At 52.5% G+C, this 21,948-nt stretch overlaps 1 protein-coding gene across 2 annotated transcripts in view; it reads right to left on the bottom strand.

Annotated features, from left to right (window-relative positions):
- Window positions 1-21,948, bottom strand: part of FBXO42 (F-box protein 42) — a 49,926-nt gene that overhangs the window by 27,288 nt on the left and 690 nt on the right. The window contains exons 2-4 of one of the 2 annotated variants that reach the window (XM_065696504.1): window positions 11,963-12,154; window positions 5,854-6,120; window positions 2,669-2,785 (exon numbers count right to left, since the gene is read on the bottom strand). In XM_065696504.1, coding sequence (XP_065552576.1) covers window positions 2,669-2,785; window positions 5,854-6,120; window positions 11,963-12,029 — 451 coding nt within the window. In that variant the 5' untranslated portion in view covers window positions 12,030-12,154. The remainder of the gene's footprint in view (window positions 1-2,668; window positions 2,786-5,853; window positions 6,121-11,962; window positions 12,155-21,948) is intronic. The other variant, XM_065696505.1, reaches the window with a different exon arrangement.

Genomic DNA, 21,948 nt, shown 5'->3' with positions numbered 1-21,948 from the left:
TTCAGGGGGAAAAACCCCACCAAGCCACCTCCTTATGCTCTAAGCCACCATTTCCCTGCTCCTTGCAGTACAGGCACTCAATGTAATCAAAAGGCAGGGCTCCATTGAGCAATGCTGGGTGATAGGAGAAGCTCTGGTGTAAAGCAGCCCATCCTGTAAACCAAACAACATTCCGGCTTCCACCTCGCCCCTGCCTCTCAGGGTGAAGGCAGGGAACTGCCTTCGTTAGTCATCATGCTGCTGCCGCGCTCCCCAGACCGCACGGAAAAACCAGAATCAGGCTTTAAAATTAGTCACTCTTCCATCAAAGGATCAATATTCCTGGCACAACGGGCAGCATTCCTCTGCTGCTTCCCCCTTCCTGCATTCCTCCTGACGTGGCATTCTGACCGGGGCCAGTTATTTAACCACATGAGTCACTGCCCTGCTATGATGTTTGTAGGTTCATACTTTGGGGCTAAAAAGGAATTAGATGACTCCTGCAAACATCAGACCTGGTGTTCGGCTCAAAAACCTCCATGGGAAGTGTTCCTCTCACTGAGATGGGACATTTAGACCTGAGAAACCAACACCATTGCTATAGGCTGATGTTCTGCAGCTTTAAATCCTTCATTAAAACTACAGCTCATCCACGAGGTTTGTTATCAGTTGTGTCAGCTTTGCCAAACGCTCCCTCCCCACGAGACCACACGAAGGGAACATCCATTCATTATTCCTTATCAAACGGTTCTGCTGTTCCTCCCTTCGGAACTCAGAGAAGACATTTTGACCTCCAACTGTTTAGAATTCTCTTGCTCGTCCTTTTATGCTCCATAAGAGCATCTGTGGGATAGTTCTAATAAATCCTGGAAGTCAGACAGCCCTGACCACTGTTTCCGTGCCAGCTCCTGCTGTCTGCTGCCTTCAGTGGCTCATGCCTGAGAGATGATGTCTTCTACATGAACTGGTGCATTACTCACCCCTAGCAAGGGATTTGTGAGCCCCAAACCTCCTGTTCTTATTCACCTCAGCATCTCAGCAGTTTAGGTTTAAAGATTCAGTTGGAGTTTCTGCAGTGACTCATTTGCAGCTTCAGTTTAATGCAGGAACCCAGCAACACGCGACACTTTGGTGGAGGGAAAGCAGCTACTGCAGATCTGCTTTACAAAATCCCTTTAAATCAGCAAACAAGTTAATCCAGATTAGCTTTCTGCACAGAAAGTGCATTAATAACGCTTGGGGAGCAACTGAGGGCTGACCAGACCCAGGACAGCATCAAACACAGAGGCTAATCCAGATGACATGCTCCGAGGGCAGCGGCTTTAGGGAGACAGCTCACGTTGGATGGAGCGTAACAGCAAAGCCCCCAGTGGGCAGCAGGATAAACTACAGAGCCCTCAGTGTCTCTGGAGCAGTACCGGGGCCTATTTCAGGAATTTCCAGCCAGCCTTAAAGCTCACAGGTTGAAAAAGGCTGCAAGAACTGAGGGGCACCACATCCAGATTGGGAAGTCATTAATAAGCACTTTGTGAACACTTCACACCAAGCTACGAACGGTGGGCACCTGCATTCTGCAGGAGGACAAGGAAGTCTTTGAAGAGCCCCATGGCTTCACCAGAGATTCCTGCAGTGTCTCCTGGGGATGGAAGCCTTGTCCTATGTGATCGTGCCAGCAGGCAGAGCAAGCTGAGGCAGCGCAGTGCTGCTGCACTACAGGCAAGTTCTACTTCAGTATCAATTGAAGGCCAGGCTGGACACAGGAGCAAGCTGCTCCAGTGGAAGGGGTCCCTGCCCATGGCAGGGGTTGGGACTGGATGAGCTTTCAGGTCCCTTCCAACATAAACCAGTCTGGGATTCTATGATCTCTTCCTCAATGGGAATGCTTTTTCCTGCTCTCTTCCAGAAACTTGGAAGCAGAGCGAAACTTCACCCATATATAAGCAGTGTGAACTGAATCACTTCTATCAGCAACTACACTCATGTCTCATGTGTGGCTGTGTTTTAATCTGAAGGAAGCCATACTCAGCCCCCTACAGATCCATCTTCTACATCTGTGAGCAACAGATCTGCTGTAAAAGCAGGCAGCACATGCCCCAAGCGTGCTGAGTGCGAACTCAGTGGTGTTGAGTGGCCTGAGTGTAGCAGCTAAGTGGGGTTTCTACTGAAGAAGACACAAAGCTCAGGCTTGGAGCTATGGGAAGAAACCTGCATGTAAAATACACAAAACCATTTTCTTCCCTGTGAGGGTGCTGAGGCGCTGGCACAGGGTGCCCAGAGAAGCTGTGGCTGCCCCATCCCTGGCAGTGCTCAAGGCCAGGTTGGACGCAGGGGCTTGGAGCAAGCTGCTCCAGTGGAAGGGGTCCCTGCCCGTGGCAGGGGCTGGAGCTGGAGGAGCTTTAAGGCCCCTTCCAACCCAAACTATCCCATGATTCTATGAAAGCCAGAAAGCCAAGATCCCACCCCAGCTCCACAGACATTCCCAAAGAGCAATGAGCCAATAACCATGACAAGCAGCTACAAAATCCCCATCCCTGTGCAAAGCACTTGCGTTGGCAGAGGTGTTTGTTACTGTGCTGCAGTGACAGGGGTTTGCAGCACTGCTGGATGCCCAGGGACGCAGCACAAACCCCTGGGCTGCAGTGCTCGGTGGCAAACCAGGGTGAGCAGAGCTTTCCCAGCAGGTACTTACTGTGTGAGAAGCGCTGGGTGATGGGGGTGCCGGGGTAGGGGTAAGTGCGGCTCTCCCACTGAATGTTTCCTTCTTGCACTGCTTTGATAAAGCCGTGATAACACTGATGGGCCACGCCTGGGGAGAAATGAGACAGCAGCAAAATTGGGGCACATTAGGAACAAACTGTGCCTGCACAAGCAGCGTGAGAGCAGCTAGAAAGAGCTCTTGTATTTAGACAGGCTGAGAGAGCTGGGCTGGGTCTGCCTGAGGAGACGAGAAGGCTCCTGAAGAGGAGACCTGAGAGCAGCTCCAGCCTAAAGGGGCTGCAGGGAACCTGGAGAGGGGCTTGGGACAAGGGCCTGTAGGGACAGGCCAAGGGGAATGGCTTGAACCTGCCCGAGGGGAGACTGAGCTGAGCTCTTAGGCAGAAGCTCTTCCCTGTGAGGGTGCTGAGGCACTGGCACAGGGTGCCCAGAGAAGCTGTGGCTGCCCCATCCCTGGCAGCGCTCAAGGCCAGGTTGAACACAGGGGCTTGGAGCAAGCTGCTCCAGTGGAAGGGGTCCCTGCCCGTGGCAGGGGTTGGAGCTGGAGGAGCTTTGAGGTCGCTTCTGACCCAAACCAGGCTGGGGTTCTGTGATGAGTCTACAATTATAAATAAGCTGGTGTGAATTTGGAGGATTACAGAGAATAGAAAATAGGGACTGGGCGAACATGGCAACGAGCAATGTTCACTGAACCAATTCACCGTGTTTCTGCTATCCGTCCCCTCCAGCCTGGCAAACAAAGCCTCATGTGGGATGCCTCCACAGGGCTGGTTTTCACTCTGCTCTGCTGCAGCCGTGCCCTGCTGTCCCCTAATCACACCCCAGAGGAGCTGCTGCCCTTCCCTTTCCAGACCTTCCAGGACCAGCTCTGGTCAGCCCCCGAGCTGTGTACGGAGCACACGTGGCTGTGTGTGTGCTGAGAGGGGCTGGATCCTGCTCCCTGACCAAAGAGGAGCCTCTGGAGGAGTTTTACGACTGCACCGAACTTGGTGGCTTCTGCTCCACTACAGAGGATGCCACAACCTGCCAAGGGACTCTGCCAAGGATTTGCTTACTGGAAGCTCTGCTGGGAACAGCCCCAGTAAGGAATCACACCCTGGATAGAAAGCAGGAAGTTTTATTAACGAAACGCAGGGTCCTCAAGCAGCAGGTCCCGGAGAGTCACACAGGAAGCAGGATTTAACTATAGGATTTGATAGCAGATGTATCCTGACAAACAGGAAAAATTAGCCAGGATTAAAGGAATTAATGCTTTACCTCGAGTGACCCCTCGCAGGTTGCAGTTACACTGCCCTTTTGTGCTGTGATGGCCACAAAACCAGTACAGCTGCCCTGTACCACACATCCCCTGGGATGGGGGACTCCAAGGACAGCTCCAAGGCCAGGCTGTGCCTCGGGCTGCTCATCCCCCCCCTCCACTGCAGGGATGTTTCCCACAGTCTCTTTTGGGGTGAATCACCGGGTGTTTGATTCCAGCTGCATCCTTTGCATCTCTCAGGCTGCTCCAGGAACAAGTCCTGGGTGAGAAAGTGAATCCAAGCAGTAACTCAAGGGCTGGTGACACTTGAAATCATAGAATCCCAGCCTGGTTTGGGCTGGAAAGGACCTCAAGATCATCCAGTTCCAACCCCCTGCCATGGGCAGGGACACCTCACACTAAACCATCCCACACAAGGCTTCATCCAACCTGGCCTTGAACACTGCCAGGGATGGAGCACTCACAACCTCCCTGGGCAACCCATTCCAGTGCCTCACCAGGAAAGAATTTCCTCCTTCGATCCAATCTAAACTTCCCCTGTTTCAGTTTTAACCCGTTACCCCTTGTCCTGTCACTACAGTCCCTGATGAAGAGTCCCTCCCCAGCATCCCTATAGGCCCCCTTCAGACACTGGAAGCTGTTCTGAGGTCTCCACGCAGCCTTCTCTTCTCCAGGCTGAACAGCCCCAACTTCCTCAGCCTGTCTTCATACGGGAGCTGCTCCAGTCCCCTGATCATCCTCGTGGCCTCCTCTGGACTTGTTCCAGCAGTTCCATGTCCTTTTTATGTTGAGGACACCAGAACTGCACACAATGCTCCAGGTGAGGTCTCACAAGAGCAGAGCAGACGGGCAGGATCACTCCCCTCGACTTGCTGGTCATGCTCCTTTTGGTGCAGCCTTTCAACAGGGGTGCAGGCTGCTGCTGCCCCAAAGGGTGCAAAACCAGTCCTTTTGTGCTGCTGAAGTAGCTGTGCTTTAACCTCCAGCCTGTTCAGCTCTGGGCAAGGCAGCAGGAGTCAGGAACCCGAGCAATGCTCTCACACGTGCAGAGGAGTCCACAACTGAGCCATCACCCCACACAACACCCAAAGGCATCTCTCACCTGACACTGTTTTCCCCTCATGCAGCAGAGTGCCTCATTCCTCCACATTTACCTGTGGGCTCCTCTTAATCTGCTAGGGTTTAATGAAACTTGAACTCAAAGCACATGTTCCCAGTGGAAACACAATGGAAATGATCCGATGTATTCCAGAAACACTGGAGCAGAGCACTCAGGTTACATCCCTGTCCAAACCTTACCTACCTACCTGTCATATCATACCTATCTAGCATTAAAATATCCCCATGAGGCTTTGGGATTTAACACTGTGTGGAAGCAAAGAGAAGTATCTGTGTCTCAGGGCTACTCTTTGAGGAAGTGTGAATATGTAGAGCTATGTTAATGTAGATTTTATGCACCACTTCTCTTCCGCAGAGCTGTAAGAACCTGACAGGGCTTTGTTTCCAGCTGAAAGCATAAACTTTGGGAAGGTTATTACCAAGCAAGGTGCAAAGGAAGCACAATTACAGCCACATTAGCCATGGGATCTGCTGGGTGCTGGAGGGAAGCTGAGTGCCAGGTCAAGAGGGAGCATTCAAAAGCAACCTCAGTGAGCTGCTCTGTGCTGGGGTTTCACTCCTGTATATTTCAAGAGGCTGCGGGGCTCAGTTCTGGGCTGTTATCAGCACTGCCTTGAGCAGAGCAAGTGACCTGATGGCTGGAGCTGCTGTTTTGGCACCTTTCAGGATTCAGATTTCCCAGCTGAAGGGGAAAACAAGAAGTGAGGCAAAACCAAAGCAAAGAGCAGCTGGGTTACACATCCCCAGTAACAGAAATGCCCCCTCACTGCAGGGCTCTGTACCTTTGATGAGTCGATACCACTGTTTGCAGACAAGGGCAGCAGTTTTGTGCTCCTGATAGGGCGAGAGGAAGGAGAGGATATATTCCAAAACCTCTTCAGGAAGCTCCAGCATTGATCTGTTGTGCCTGGTCTCCTCCACCTCCAGCTCAGCGTGTGGCTCATCATCTTGCTCCATCGTCCCCTCCACCACGGCGTCTTCTGGATCCACAGCCATGAACCCATCATCTTCACTGTCCGAGGAGCTGGCCATGGCATTCCACTTCACAGCTTCAGGAGGGGGAAAGAGACAACAGTGAGCTCACAAGGAAAATTACCAGCACCAGTGGCCCCAGCTGGCTGGTTTGCACTGTGGGGCCAGGCAGTGACGGGGAAAGGGATCCCCACGGAATTGAGAGCAACCCTAGGTGAGACAGGATGGAAGCGACATCTCTGCAGCCCCTGCGCTCCCCTGTGCTCCCCTGTGAAACCAGTTTTGCCAGTGAGCCTGCTCTGCCCTGGGCAGCACAATGGGGGGAAACATCCCTGTCCCATTCCCCCTTAACACCCCCATTTTTTCTTTTTCTTCATAGAATCCCAGCCTGCTTTGGGCTGAAGGGCCCTTAAAGCTCCTCCAGCTCCAAGCCCTGCCACGGGCAGGGACCCCTTCCACTGGAGCAGCTTGCTCCAAGCCCCTGTGTCCAACCTGGCCTTGAGCACTGCCAGGGATGGGGCAGCCACAGCTTCTCTGGGCACCCTGTGCCAGCGCCTCAGCACCCTCACAGGGAAGAGCTGCTGCCTAAGAGCTCAGCTCAGTCTCCCCTCGGGCAGGTTCAAGCCATTCCCCTTGGCCTGTCCCTACAGGCCCTGGTCCCAAGCCCCTCTCCAGCTTTCCTGCAGCCCCTTTAGGCACTGGAGCTGCTCTCAGGTCTCCCCTTCAGGAGCCTTCTCTTGTCCAGGCTGCCCCAGCCCAGCTCTCTCAGCCTGGCTCCAGAGCAGAGCAGCTCCAGCCCTCGCAGCATCTCCATGGCCTCCTCTGGCCTGGCTCCAGCAGCTCCACGTCCCTCTTGTGCTGCTGCCCCAGAGCTGGAGCAGGGCTGCAGGGGGGCAGAAGGCGCTGTTCAACACTTGCTCAGTTGGTGCCGGCAGCTGGGGAGGGAAGGACACGCTCCCTCCTGTCCCCCAGGATTTAATGCTGCTGAAAGCTGGAATATCAAATCTTGTCCCTCCAGCTATTCCGAACATCTGCAGTGTAAGGTAACGCACCGACAGAAATACACCAGGAGATAAATCCACCTTAACAAGAGGCTGAGGCCAGTCTCCAGCTGGCACAGCCTGCAGTTATCCCCGTGCTTGTCACTGCAGAACAAATCCCCGGACCTTATTTCCTAGGAAGCAGCTGACCTGTTTTGGGAAGTGGATCCTTTCCCCTTCCAACGCCACTGGGTGATGACCATGGGATGGAACACCATTGCACAGGCACTGATAGCTCAGACCAGAATCCCACTCATGAGACTGGCTTAGGGGCTTTCTCTCCCAGAATCTCCCATTACAAATTCCTTTTGCATCCCTTCCCAGGGATGCAGGTTATAAAGAAGGGCCCAAACCAGGGCAAATGAACAGCTCTTATGATGGTGAGGTCGAGTTCTTCCTGATGGCATGAGGCAGAGGCTGCCCACATGGACTGGGATGATGGGATGTAGATCAACAGTCCATGGGATAAATCCCACTTGCAGCAAGCCCAGGAAGCAAACCCACTGCTCAAGAAGAAGACAAGAGGGTGGGCAAAGATGGATTCACCCATGGAATGTGTTTGAGGTTGGAGGCTTTGATGGGCAGCTCCCATGGAGGAACAGCAAGGTTAAAAGGGGTGAACAAGACAGGGGAGGGTGAAGTCCACCATACGGTGTTCAATACATCCATCCTGGTGCAGAGGGGTTTAACATGAGCCTCTAGGTTGGTCGTTCAACAACATCCCAAGTCAGAAACCCACAGAACAGGTGAGGTTGGAAAGAACCTCTGGAAGGCATCTGGTCCAAGCCCCTGGTCAAGCAGGGCCACCTAGAGCAGGCTGCCTAGACTCTGCCCAGATGACTCCTGAGTATCTCCAAGGATGGAGACTTCTCTTTGGTGACCAGTGATAGGACATGAGAAAGCAGAATGAAGCTGCTTCAGGGGGAGTTCAGATTGGATGTTAGGGAAAAGTGCACTGAGAGGGGGGTGGGTCTCTGGAGCAGTCCCCCCAGGGAAGTTCTCATGGCACCAACCCCATCAGGGCTCAAGGAGCATCCCAGCGATGCTCCTTGTCACGTGGTTTAGCTTTAGGTAACCCTGCGAGGAGGAGGGAGCCGGATTCAAGGACCATTATGGCTCCCTTCCAACTCAAGACACGTTCAGACACAGCTTTTAGCCCAACACACTGCAATACAAGGAGGAAGCAGTTTGTTTTTACCGAACTCTCAGTACCACAGAAAAAATGGATGGAAGGAATTTAAGTTGCTAGTTATCAGGAATCATAGAACCATAGAACAGTTTGTGTTGGAAAGGACCTTAAGATCATAGAGTTCCAACCCCCCTGCCATGGGCAGGGACACCTCACACTAAACCATCCCACCCAAGGCTTTGCCCAAACTGGCCTTGAACACTGCCAGGGATGGAGCATTCACAGCCTCCCTGGGCAACCCATTCCAGCGCCTCAGCACCCTCACAGTAAAGAACTTCTTCTTCATCTCCAACCTGAACTTCCCCTGTTTCAGTTTGAACCCATCATCCCTTGTCTTGTCACTGCAGTCCCTAATGAAGAGTCCATCCCCAGAATCCCTACAGCCCCCTTCAGATACTGGAAGGCTGCTATGAGGTCAACTAAGCTGCTGTAACAAGCTGCCACAGATGCAGAGTGTCGGGACTGTAGTGATGGGACAAGGGGTGATGGGTTCAGACTGAAACAGGGGAAGTTCAGGTTGGAGATAAGGCAGAAGCTCTTCCCTGTGAGGGTGCTGAGGCGCTGGCACAGGGTGCCCAGAGAAGCTGTGGCTGCCCCATCCCTGGCAGTGCTCAAGGCCAGGTTGGACGCAGAGGCTTGGAGCAAGCTGCTCTAGTGGAAGGGGTCCCTGCCATGGCAGGGGTTGGAGCTGGATGGGCTTTAGGGTCCCTTAACCCAAACCAGTCCGGGAATCTCTGACTGCCTTCCCCAGCTAAAGCCAGGGTTTTCCCAGCCTGGCACGCACACAAGAGCCATGGGAATAGCAGACAGCAGAGCTTCAGAGTGGAAAAGCTTTCCCTGACAACTAATTCCTGCTCAAAACCTGACGTTTGACAGCACTGCTCTGCTTTTGTCAGCCCCAGGGGCTGTCAGTCTGCAGTGGAAGCCACGTCAAAATGAAACTCCCAGTTCCCATCCTGACAGATGCTCCGGTGTCTCCCGCGTCACAAATCCTTCTCCGAGACAATGTTGTGACAGAGAGGGTCTGGAACCCCACGCTGACAGCAGCAAACTGCATTACACAGCAGATAAAGCACCAATCCCCAAAGGTTAACACATGGAAAACTAAGGGAAAAAAAAGAGTAAGTGGAGCTAGGATAAAAAAAACGGATTCAACCCAGAGGGTTGGGGCTTTTCCAAGCCAAAGCATCCATCACTGTGAAGAGCACGCACTGATTTCCATTCTGACACAGCATGGCAGGAAGCCAAGCTGCCGGTATTGCAGCCTCGGGATGCGGGGAGGCTGGAGGAAGGCGGGTTGGGAAACTGGAGCAGCACATCCACCCAGGCAGAGGAGGTGTTTCCCAACCCAAGAACGTGCTACAAACCCAAACAGGAGTGCGTCTGCATCCAGATCAGATCCAAGAGGACACCTGCGGGTGACAATGTGGAGCATCAACCTCGGCTCGCCAGGCTCCCACAGAGCTGCTGCGGTGCTGAGGTTTGGAAGCAGAGGTTGCATGTGATTCCCAACGGCTTTGATTTGCCCTTTAAACAACCTCCCAAACCTGCTGGAGGATGTCAGCTGGGAAAGGCAGGAATGAGCGCCTGGCTAGGAGGGGTTTTCCGATTATTAAATCCCAATTTCATTTCTCTGGAGTAGGTTTGGGAATAACACAAGTTCACCACAGGCGCAATCACAGCTTAGGGATTAGAACAGCATCTCTAAGGCCAATTTAAGAAGACAGGAGGAGTAGGAAACCCCTCAGTGCCTCAAATAGCACCCGATTATGTACGTCATAGAATCCCAGCCTGGTTTGGGCTGAAGGGACCTTAAAGCCCATCCAGCTCCAACCCCTGCCCCGGGCAGGGACCCCTTCCACTGCAGCAGCTTGCTCCAAGCCCCTGTGTCCAACCTGGCCTTGAGCACTGCCAGGGATGGGGCAGCCACAGCTTCTCTGGGCACCCTGTGCCAGCGCCTCAGCACCCTCACAGGGAAGAGCTTCTGCCTAAGAGCTCAGCTCAGTCTCCCCTCGGGCAGGTTCAAGCCATTCCCCTTGGCCTGTCCCTACAGGCCCTTGTCCCAAGTCCCTCTCCAGGTTCCCTGCAGCCCCTTTAGGCACTGGAGCTGCTCTCAGGTCTCCCCTTCAGGAGCCTTCTCTTGTCCAGGCTGCCTCAGCCCAGCTCTCTCAGCCTGGCTCCAGAGCAGAGCTGCTCCACACTTCATCTGTCCTTACCAGACCACTTGTTAATATTAGCAGTATTCCAATGCACCCACTTGTCTAGATCCTTGTTTTCGATGTGTGTAAGTGTCAAGAACCATCCCCCAGGCTTTCACACCCACCCTGTGCTGTTTTCGGAAGGAAAGCGAGGCCATAGCAAGCAATAAACTCTACTCCCAAAAGACAAGACGTCGTCAAAACAACCCTTCAAGCCTGTCACGGATGTGGATTTTGATCTTATGACACAGGAACAACAGACTGGGAATAACCACCCCTAAGTGCAAAGCAGCAAAACCCCGTCCCAGAACCCTGCTCCAACACTGGAAAAGGGAAAAGCAAAGAGAGCTCAAGCATCCCAGGCAGCTCCTATTACCAACTGTTCAGCAGATCCACAGGAGAACATCCCATGGAGGTGTTTTTCCTATATCAGAGCAGTGTTTCTGTCCCGCTTGCCCTTAGTGGAGATGCAGGAGGTGCTTTCTCACCCATCCTGGCTCTCCAGATGCTCTCTGCTTGCACCAAGTTGGGCTGCAGTTTGGCCAAGGGCTAAAATGAATCTCAGAGCACTCCAGAAGCCGCAGGGAAGGGATTGAAGCAGTTGTGTCTCATCCAAAAGTACAACTCCATTAAGCTGCTGGGATGCATCCAGCAGCCCCACTCTGCTTGGATCGATCTCTGCGTTGGTCACCACGAGCCCCTTGAAGCATCACATCCTATTTTGCACCCTCCGAGCCTCTGGTTTCCGAGAAGTGCCTTTAGTGCAGCAGCAGCAGCAATGGTTTATGGTGTTCAGAAATCAGGCCGAAGCTCTACCAAGGAGGAATTGCAGCTACTTAAAATAACACATAAGGAAACGCTAGAAGGGCAATTGAACGGGGCTGTGCCAGTGCTGATCAGATTGGCCCTTCCTAAAAGCTGTGTCTCTGCCAGTTGGCACAACACTTTATAACTCTTTTCCTCCTTTCAGAGCACTTCAGTTTTCCCTCTCACCCCTCCTGGAATTATTTAAGAACCTGCTATTTATTCTGCTAAAGTAATTACCCACTGCAGTGGAACAAACAGATCACAGAATGATGGCTTGGGTTGGATGGGACCTTAAAGCTCCTCCAGCTCCAACCCCTGCCACGGGCAGGGACCCCTTCCACGGGAGCAGCTTGCTCCAAGCCCCTGTGTCCAACCTGGCCTTGAGCACTGCCAGGGATGGGGCAGCCACAGCTTCTCTGGGCACCCTGTGCCAGCGCCTCAGCACCCTCCCAGGGAAGAGCTTCTGCCTAAGAGCTCAGCTCAGTCTCCCCTCGGGCAGGTTCAAGCCATTCCCCTTGGCCTGTCCCTACAGGCCCTTGGCCAAAGCCCCTCTCCAGATGAGGACTATTAAGTGCGGACGGAAAGAACAATGAGGTTTGATACTTCTTGAAGCCTGCTAATGGTATCAAGGCAGGCTGCAGCCTGCTCCTGCAAACCCCCTCTTGACCCACCGAGGTTTTCCTACCTGCAGGCACCAATCCTGGTTCCATGGACCCCCATTCACAGATGTGGGTGGCATCAGTGGTTCCCATCCTGAGCTACCTCCTCTTCTCCACAGCTCTCGGCTGCTTTAAGAAGTGCCTGAAGAACCCGCAGGCTTTTCAAGTCAACAGATATTAGTGGTGGTGGGGAAAAGGCTCCGAGGGAAAGCTCCTGACTGAAAAGAAGAGGCCGTACAAGAGGACTGAGTCAGAGCACGTTACGCATGAGGGAACGCTCATTTTCGCATGCCACAAAACACTTCTCTCTCCAAACATGAGCACAGCAGTGATGTTCTCACCGGGGGAAAACTAATGAAGGTGTGTGAAAGGACCCAGCCCTGCTCCGGCTGGAAGGAGACAGGGACTCTGTGAACAGAACAGTTAATTGCACTTGGCAATCGGGAGCTCTGGTGTTCAGTTAGGGCTGGGAGATAGCAACTAACCCGCTCCAGACTCTTCCTCAGCCTTTGCAACTGCTTATTGTGCTTGTCAACAGTGCCATCGGCACAGCAGGGGAGCATTTATGGAGATATTTAGACCTTTTGGGCTTATTCTCTTACCCACTTTAAACTCTCCATCAAACAGACACATTTAATAGTAAGTTTTAGGCTGCTTTCCTTGCAAAACAAGCCTGTATTGGGAAGGGATTGTTTTGCATGACATTGTATTGTATGGTGCAGCTGTGCCATCAGCAGCAGCTTCCCCCCACCTCCACTTTGGTTTTCCTACCATCAGTCACCCTATAGAAACCTCAAGCCCTTTTCTAGTGATAAAAGGGAAAAATACAGCATATTTCCTAGCTAGAAGTGCTATTTAGTGAAAGCAACAGCACAGGGAGCAAAAGATCTGCAGGAGCCACTGGATTCAGGGTAGGGATAAACACCGGTAAGCACGATGATGTTTCCAGTCCTCCCAAACCGGTACCAGTTAAATCACCCCATTTGAAACCCAACTGCTGGAGAGGTTCAACAGTGGGGAAGAAAGCAGATTTTAATCATGAAAGGGAAAACAAAGCCTCTGGAGAGCAAATGATGAGCAATATCCTGTCTGTGGGGCTGTGGAGCATCACCGGAGGAGCAGGTGAGACCTCAGGATCCCTGCACCACGCTTGTCTCATCCCTGCAAACCAGGCAGTTCCAAGCACTTTGAAGCAGAGCTTTTCCCTGTTTTAACCCCCTTTTGCTGCTTTTCCACAGGAAATTGTGGTTTTGCTTTCACGTAAGAGCCACAAAGCCAAAGGTTTCCTAAATTCCCTCTGTGAGTGTGAAGTTCAACTGCAGACCTTGCGGCACAACCTCCCTGCGCGCGCTTTGCCTGTTAAACCAGGATCTTTATAGAGAATCCAGAGGCAAATTCCAAGTGAGCTGACTTCATTCTGCAGTGCCAGCTAACCTGCACCATGCTGGGATGAAACAGCATGAGAACAGCTGAATGGTAATTGATATGGCTGTAATAAAAAGGTTTTGTTACCCGAAATCCTCCTGCTCTGCTGATGAACCAGCTCTCAGCTCCTCCCGATTCCTGCTCAGCTCTAGTCTAAGCTTTCATCTAAAGTAGGAATATAACATTCGGCAGCAAGATTTATTGCACAAACAGCACAGCAACCTAAATATAAATCCTGCGTAACCATCTTCCTAGAGGAGCCCTGGAAATGAGAAAGGAAATTGGATTTATTATAGCAACACAAACGTCCACGTGGGTTCTACACTTGGTTTAGTGTGCAGCTCATGAGAACAAGGGGGAAAAGCAGAGGTGACTGATGCTGCGCTGCAGGCGCCCACAGCAGAATGGGACATTCCCATCTGCCGATGGAATGAACAGGACAAAAGCTCAGAATTGGCCAGAAAGCTGAATAAAATATTAACAGATCAAGAACTGGACCAAGAAGTGACGGCACCAGAACCATCCCTGCAGAAAACTGCCCGGAGCACCCAACAACCAAACAACAAACGGCATTTGGAGACTCGGTGATTTCTTTTGACACTGTTATTAACCTTCTAAAGGCTGTAAGTTGTTCAAAACCTGTCAAACCCAAAGAAGCTGTGGCTGCCCCATCCCTGGCAGTGCTCAAGGCCAGGTTGGACACAGGGGCTTGGAGCAAGCTGCTCCAGTGGAAGGGGTCCCTGCCCGTGGCAGAGGTTGGAGCTGGAGGAGCTTTAAGCTCCCTTCCAACCCAAACTACCCCTATGATTCTATGAAACCCAGCTTGATGGGCACTGGCAGTGCAAAATAAGCTGTTATATTGCTTATCAGGTACCACTTCAGCTCACACGTGCTGTTGGCCAAGAAGCCTCAAATTTAATCTCACCAGGCATTAAATACATTGAACCTTTGGTTAAAAGGGTGATGTAGGTGGGCCAGGCACCTACAGACAGGGCACTATGCTCTTTGGGCTTCCCTGCTGGAAATTCCAGCCTCCATGTGTGCACCTTCAACTCCAAATCCGTAACTGCTCAATGACATTACATCCATCCAACCAAACCCCAGCAACATCCCTGCCTGTGGCAGGGGGTTGGAACTGGATGATCTTAAGGTTGTTTCCAACCCAAACCATTCTATGACTCTATAGTATCAACCCCAGTTGGGGTTTTCCAAAGGCAGGAAGGGTCATTCCAACAGCTCAGACCCAAATTTGGCTTGTTTTAAGAACTGCTCCTCTCTGAGGCAATAAAGGGCTGGTCTGCATCGAGGTTTGCTCATCCCCTCCACTAACCCCCCCCACACGTTGTAGGGCTGACCACGGAGCAGGATCTGGGGCTCACGCACTCCCTCTGCCGGCTCCCTGCCAGCTCCCGACGGAGCTTTCGCCTCGGCTGAACTTCATCCCCCAAAACAGATCATGATTCACTGCACAAGGAAGGCAAAACTGCACACGAGCCAGCAAGCGAGCCCTCCACCACCAGGCTTTGAGACTTGGAAAGAGAGGATTTACCAAGAAAATGGGCAGATGCTTCTCCTGTTGGAGCGTACGCCGAGGATAAACAGCTTGTACAGATAAAAACAGCTGATGGGGTTTATTCAAACCTGTTGGTGATGATTCAACAGCAAGAACTCGGTAACAGCAGCAAACACAGCACAGCACATCCTGAAAGAGCTGTCACCTTCCTCCTTCACTGAGGTAGCACAGCAGGGCTGGAGCTCACGGGCACCACTTGAAAGCTGCAGGTCAGTTACCTGGAAAAGGGCTTTGGCCAAGGGCCTGTAGGGACAGGCCAAGGGGAATGGCTTGAACCTGCCCGAGGGGAGACTGAGCTGAGCTCTTAGGCAGAAGCTCTTCCCTGTGAGGGTGCTGAGGCGCTGGCACAGGGTGCCCAGAGAAGCTGTGGCTGCCCCATCCCTGGCAGTGCTCAAGGCCAGGTTGGACACAGGGGCTTGGAGCAAGCTGCTCCAGTGGAAGGGGTCCCTGCCCGTGGCAGGGGTTGGAGCTGGAGGAGCTTTAAGGTCCCTTCAACCCAAACCACTCTGGGGGTCTGTGATGACTGTGGGGGCAGCATAAATGACACAGCACTCCCTGCTTTTCCACAGACATCTCTTTCACCCACCAAAGCCACTCAAACTGGTTCATCTGTATACAGGTTTCAGGCAAATGAAGGCAAATTTATAGCTGAACCATGAGGAAAACACGTGCTGCTGACCTGAAACCCAGCCTGGGTCTGACTGCAGGAAAACTAAGCCTGAAAACACAAGTGTGAAACATCATTTCTCTACTTTCCATTTTCATACAGCCCAAAGCCCATTTCCACACCCAAACCACCCAGAAAACCTGCTCAGGCCAAAGAATTCCATGGAAACGTCTTTGGGAAGGGTTTGCTCGCAGGGACTAGGGGGTACCCAAACACATTGGCTGATTTCGCCAGGCTGCAGCAACGCTTTTCAGTGCGGCTGGGATGAATTTTGAGACAACCACATCTTTCCTTTGCACTGTATAACCCAGTGACTCCAAACAGCTGCTCCCAGCACAATTCCCACTGCAGTCCCAGAGGTGCCCACGTGCAGAGCAAACACTGCCACAGGAAAAAGCACCATGGCAAGTGTCAGAGTCCGACCCGGCACACGACTTCCTTGGCCAGGAAAGCCCTGGATCACATCCACCTCCTCAGCTCAGCCAGCAAAACAGGCAGCTCAGGAATGTCGTTTCCTACCAATGCATCGCCTGCGGGTGAGTCTCTGCTGCCTGCAGCCACCGGCCTTTTTCCTCCTGGGAGCTCCTCTGGTCTGCAGGGCTCTGAGCTTCACTGAGGGCACTCACAGTGTGTTTCCTCTCCCTTTCCTGTCCTGTGAAACTTAGGGAATTTGAGGATCATAGAATGAATCCCAGCCTGGTTTGTGTTGGAAGGGACCTTAAAGCTCCTCTAGCTCCAACACCTGCCACGGGCAGGGACCCCTTCCACTGGAGCAGCTTGCTCCAAGCCCCTGTGTCCAACCTGGCCTTGAGCACTGCCAGGGATGGGGCAGCCACAGCTTCTCTGGGCACCCTGTGCCAATGCCCTGAGGCTTTCATCCTTTTGTTGACTCAAGCATAAAGGGACAACAGGATCAGGAATTAGTGTGAGAGGGAAGCAAACTGCATGAGCTTTGCTTCCAAAACAACCCTGACAAAAGGCACCGAGAGACAAGACACACACATGGCTCCACACCACGTCCTTCAGCACTTCAAGAGACTTAAATAAGCAGTGTCAGTGCCCACACTGCAGCACTGGCCACAGAGACCAGGCAACATCCCGTTGCTTCACCCAGTGAGACAACCGGTCAAGATTAAGGCTTCCAACACTGCTGCAACATTCCAGTTTAATGTTTCACTGCAGGAACGGGGAATGATGTCTCATGCTCAGGCAAATCAAGAGAAGCAAACACCAGGTCAAGGTCAGGCAGCTGGTCGTGCCAAGTGCTCACATTGAAGCCTCTGGGTTCGCCCTGCGATGTGGTCTTTGGCTTAACACCTGCATGGGAAGGAGGAAGAGTGGGGAAGGCTTTCACTTTTGCAATGACCAAAGTTGCTCTGCAGCTGAATTCACACCCACAACGTTCCTCCATCCACTGAGAAATGCGAGTGTCGAGCAGTCACTGGAGAGATTTCATCACAAGGGAAGATGAGCTCAAGGCTACTTCCAGGCCAAAGAGAAGAAGGATGCAGTGGGAAAAGCCATGTCTTAGTGCAGACTCAGCAGCCAAGGTTCAGTTTAAATCAATACCCCAGTGTTCAGATGGTGCTGACTTGGCAGCAGCTGGTGCAATGGTCTGATTGTGGTGAGCAAGCAGGGCGCTGAGATATCTCACACCATCTCCACACAGACATCAGCAGTGTCTGAGCACAGCAAACAATGTTCTCCTCCTGATCTTAACTCCTTGCTGCTGGGCTGTGGCACGCACTGGGTGTGTAACGCACTAACATGGGTTTTCATGATGTCCATTCACCTCAGATCTGCATTCCACCTTCAAACTAGTCTGTGTAATTCCTAGTAGGAAGGCTTTGATGAAAGCTACCAGCTCTGGAGTTAACCATCTAGCAAGTATTGCCCAGGAGCAAGGCTGGATCACCCCACAGAGAACTGAAGGGCAGAGCTGTTTAAACAGCAATTGCGACAATACAGAAAGTATTTTCTCTCTCTCTCAATGGTGGGAAAAAAAGCAGTTTCCATGCATAGATCCACACCCAGACAGAAACCCCTCTGGCCACAGCGCACCCACCTGCCTGACACAGCTTCCGACACCTTCACACACGGCACAAGCACAGCATGGGTGTCCCGGTGCCGGGCTCGCGGTGATTAACCCCATTTCATAGGTACAGAAGCACCAAGAAGCTGAGGTCAAACAAGTCCTGGGCAGCACTGGGACTACAATAGAGCATTCCAGCTCCCTGACCTGTGCTGAAGAAATGGGGCCACCTCCTCCCCCCAGGTCAGATGAACCAAGAGCTGCGGGTTTGAGCTGGAACCAGAGAGGCTGATCAAAGAGAAAGAGGTGATGGGGAAACCAGGAAGATTTCTGAAAAGCAGGCACAGATTTAAGCGCTCGCCTTGACAGCCGTGAAGAGAGCTCACGCAGAGCATGCCCAACCCATCACTGGGGCTTGTTAGCAGAACATACCAACTAGGGAGGGCCAGCACCCCTCAGTCTCTGCGATCCGAGACTGCGTACGTACCCCTTTGTCACACTGGATGGAGAGAAGAGCGGTGCCTCAGGCTCTGCAAGCACGAGATGTCAGCGAAAGGCATCACCAGAGCCTGGTTAAGAGGCAGACACGGGTCTGGCTGAGGCAGCACGGTCTCCTCAGCACCCAAACCCCATCGGAGCCACTGGCAGTCTCCTGCAGTCCCTGTCAGGGCAGTGCTGGCAGGAGCAGAGGATTCCTTTAAGACGTTAGGGAGGTAAAGCAGATGGGGAGGGAAGGAGAAATACTTTCCTCTTCGGTGATACGAGCTTGCAAAACAGCCTGCAGGGTGGTGGCAACTGCAACCCTGTTATTACAGAACAGGGAAGACTGCTCTGTGTCCCCTCGGAGGCTTCAAGGGACACGGATATAGGGATAAAGCCCCAGGGAAGAGCCACGCACTTGGTGTGAGGGGCTACAAACAGCTTCAACAACCCCACTAAGCACAGACCTTCAAGCAACTGAGCCCCCCCCCAGGGAAACACAACCCAGCAATTCCGTGCAAAACACATTTTCTGAGCCACCCAACAGGCTGGAGGAGGATTTGCTGCAATTTCCACACAGGCTGGGAATTGGCTTCTCTTTTTATAGGCTTTTCTTTTATTCCCTAGGTAATGATAAAGGTGATGTTCTGAGGAGCAAAAGCACTGCCAGTCAGGGATGCATCACCATGGGGAAAGCAGTTCTTTCTGTCTTACATGTCATATCTCATGTTTAGCTCTTTAGGGAGGCTTCAAACTACCAGATACTCAATACTAAGAAAGAGAAGACCCCCAAAATATAAGGCAAACCCACATCATGCTCATAAGCAAATAAAAAATAAGGGAAATTGAGAGCACTTCTGCCACTCAAGGGCACCCCTTTCGAACTGCTAACCGCAGCCTGGCCTCACACCGAGCACGCCATCGTCACACAGCATAAAACTCCAGCATATCACAGCGTCCAAAAGCCAGGTTCAGAGCAGGCTGAAGCATCCCCCATGTCCCTGCCTGCAGAACAGGTCACCACTGCGCTGAACACTGGAGGTCCAGGAGGTTTGGTGGGGTCGTGATGGGGAAAGAAAACAGCTGCCTAAAAACAAATGCAGGAAGAGAACATGTTCCACAGGGCAGAGGGAAGGTGGTGGCTCCCGAGCTCAATAACTGCAGGATGGATGTGACAACAATGGCACAAAGGAGCTGCTTTTGGGTCTCTTAAGGTGTTTTGGGCAAGTGCCTTCACGCAGTGGCAGGAGGAGCCGATGTGCAGCTGACAGCAGTGACAAGAAAGATTCACTGGAAGTGCTCGACTTGTGCAGAGCTGTGCTTTCAGGACAGGCTCAGCACCCTGCACACACTCTGCCTCTTCCCTGGAAGCTCACCATGAAGATAACAGCACCAGAGGGGGTTGGGATCACAAAATATGGGGTTTAAGGTTAACATGTATTTTGGGTAATGATCTTCAGCATTCAGCAACAGCCCCTTGGTCTTACCCCTGACCCGAGGCAGCAGGACACCTCCTAACACCATCCCTTCCAACCAACTCAAATCAAAGCATCTCTGCACAAAACACAACTTGCTCTGGAGACCTGGGGGACCCTTAAATGCATCTCGAAGCCCTGATTGGGGCTGTCACTACTGATCTGAGGCTGGACAAGGCTGGCAGTGAAGGGAGCATCCCCACACCTCACCAATATGAACCTCCTGAGAAGCCCCAGAGCAATTCAAGCAGCTCTGCCACCTCACCTTCAGCGGCCCACACTGCTACAACACATGCACAAGCACAGCACGAAATAAGACAGACAAGCGTTTCAAAAGGAGTCTGAAACACAGAACAGATAGAGCACATGAATTGCAAATGTTGCCTGGACTATACTAGATAGGGAGAAAATGAACATTTCAAGCCACAGATATTTCAATAGGTGTTCAGCAGGCAAAGACAAATACCACAGAACTGGGGAAACAAATAAGAGACCACAGCATGGTCCAGTGTGGATGCAGCAAAGCTCTAGGAGAACATCTGCAGCTCCTGAAAGCAACTCCTGAAGACAGGAGCCCTGTTTGCTGCACATTGCCCAACACAAGGCACAGGGTTCCATTCGGATGCGTCACCCTGCTCTCCTTTAATCTAAGACACAAGCAAGTTGAAAAGGGATTTTGACCTGAATATCTACTCTACATCAAAAGCTGCATTAGCTGTTAATGGCAGCACAACCCAGATACCTCGATGCAGCTCCCGGGGATGTCACCAGCTGCAGATGGTCCCACTCAGGTCAGAAAACACAATCAAAAGGAGCTCCAACCTGGAGAAGCACCCATTGAGCACGTTATCAGGGCCACTTGTCCTCTTTTCACAGGGTTTTCTCCAGATATGGACCAGATCCAAGCCTCTCTTTGCCTCTGACACCTTTCAGAAGCCCTCTCAGACATCCCCATGCGATGCTGCAGTTCAAAGCCAAGGGCTTGAAGCTTATTTACATCCAACCTTAAGGACAATTAGTGAGGGCAAAGCCTGGCTCAGTGTTTCCCAACAAAGCTTGCCATGCCTAAATACACAGGGAAAAAGAACTTCCCTCCGAGGCGCAGCTCTATTTACACAGAAAGTGGGAAGCCTTTTCCAGCAGCCCTCACTCATATCCTGTGGAAGCGGCTGGAATGGGCAGCGGGCGAAGCTGCCAAACCCCAAGGCTGCTTTGAAGCCCTGCAGAGACCTTTACAAACCAGTTGTGTGCTGGGAACACAGGGAGAAAGGACGATCCCCATTGTTCCAGCGCTGGTGTCGCTGCTCCGGAGGGAACTCGAATCACGACTGGGAATCACACACAGTGCTTGGACAGTCGGCGAGCGGAGCAGTCAAATCCTGTCAAACCCAAGAGCTTCACTTCCCAATGTGGAAAAAATGCTGCTTGGGTGGAGTCGGCCATCAGTGAGAACAGCAGGTAACACAGCAGGAAAAACATGCACAAACATCTTCACTATGTGAAAACAAGCACATCCAGTGCTCTGTCTCTGCGAGGAGCAGGCAGGTACAAAAGACACTGCGAGGATTGGGTGCAGGAACTACTCTCGTTGCTCGCCCAAATCCTGCCCAGGATCCTGCTCTCTCCTCTCCCGCTTCTGACAGCAGGGAAAGACCAAACACGGGTAAACCCAGGGACACAACCTTAGGAGAAGCCAGCGGCACCGAGCTTTTCTGCGGCGCAAGTGTAAGGAAAAAGGAAGGGGAGACGGGAACACGCAGGGCTACGGAAATGTGGGAATAACAGTGAGTCCCTTAACTCTTGACTCAACCATCCAGCCCCGAGACTGGGCTCTTCAGCAGGGCCAAGCCCAGGCTGCAGCTGCTGCGCTGTGATAACCAAACACTGCATCAGCACCACGGACCTGGGGCTCCACGAGGCAGCGGCTGGATGCAGGCATCCTGCCACCAGGCTCGGGATGGAAGCTCCCGTGGGACGGATCGCAAGGCACGCTCCTTTCAGGACAGGGGAGGACTCCCCGCTGCCGAGCTGCGGCATGAGCCAGGCTCCCCAGTGAGAGCTAAACCCCGTTTGAACCCCAGCACCACCCCTGGTGCTCCATCGGGTTATCCACACACCGACACAGCCCCCACGTACCGACCCGCCCCACCACACCGCAGCCCAGCACTTCAGTCCCGTTCTCTTTTGTTCTTCCCCCCCCCCGCCATGAATGAGACTTTAGGTTATCAAGAGCACGATTCCAAGGCTCGCAACAAACACCCCGCTCCATTTGGAAACCCAAACGGGCTCCAAAGGAGAGGAGAGGGCTGCACAGCATGAGCTAATCCTGCCGAGCCCCTGCAGTGCCTTGCCCAGCCCAG

This window comes from Lathamus discolor, chromosome 16 (genome assembly GCF_037157495.1).
Source record: "Lathamus discolor isolate bLatDis1 chromosome 16, bLatDis1.hap1, whole genome shotgun sequence".
NCBI lineage: Eukaryota > Metazoa > Chordata > Aves > Psittaciformes > Psittacidae > Lathamus > Lathamus discolor.
The sequence above is the reverse complement of the archived record's forward strand: the minus strand, read 5'-3'. Positions and strand labels throughout refer to the sequence as shown.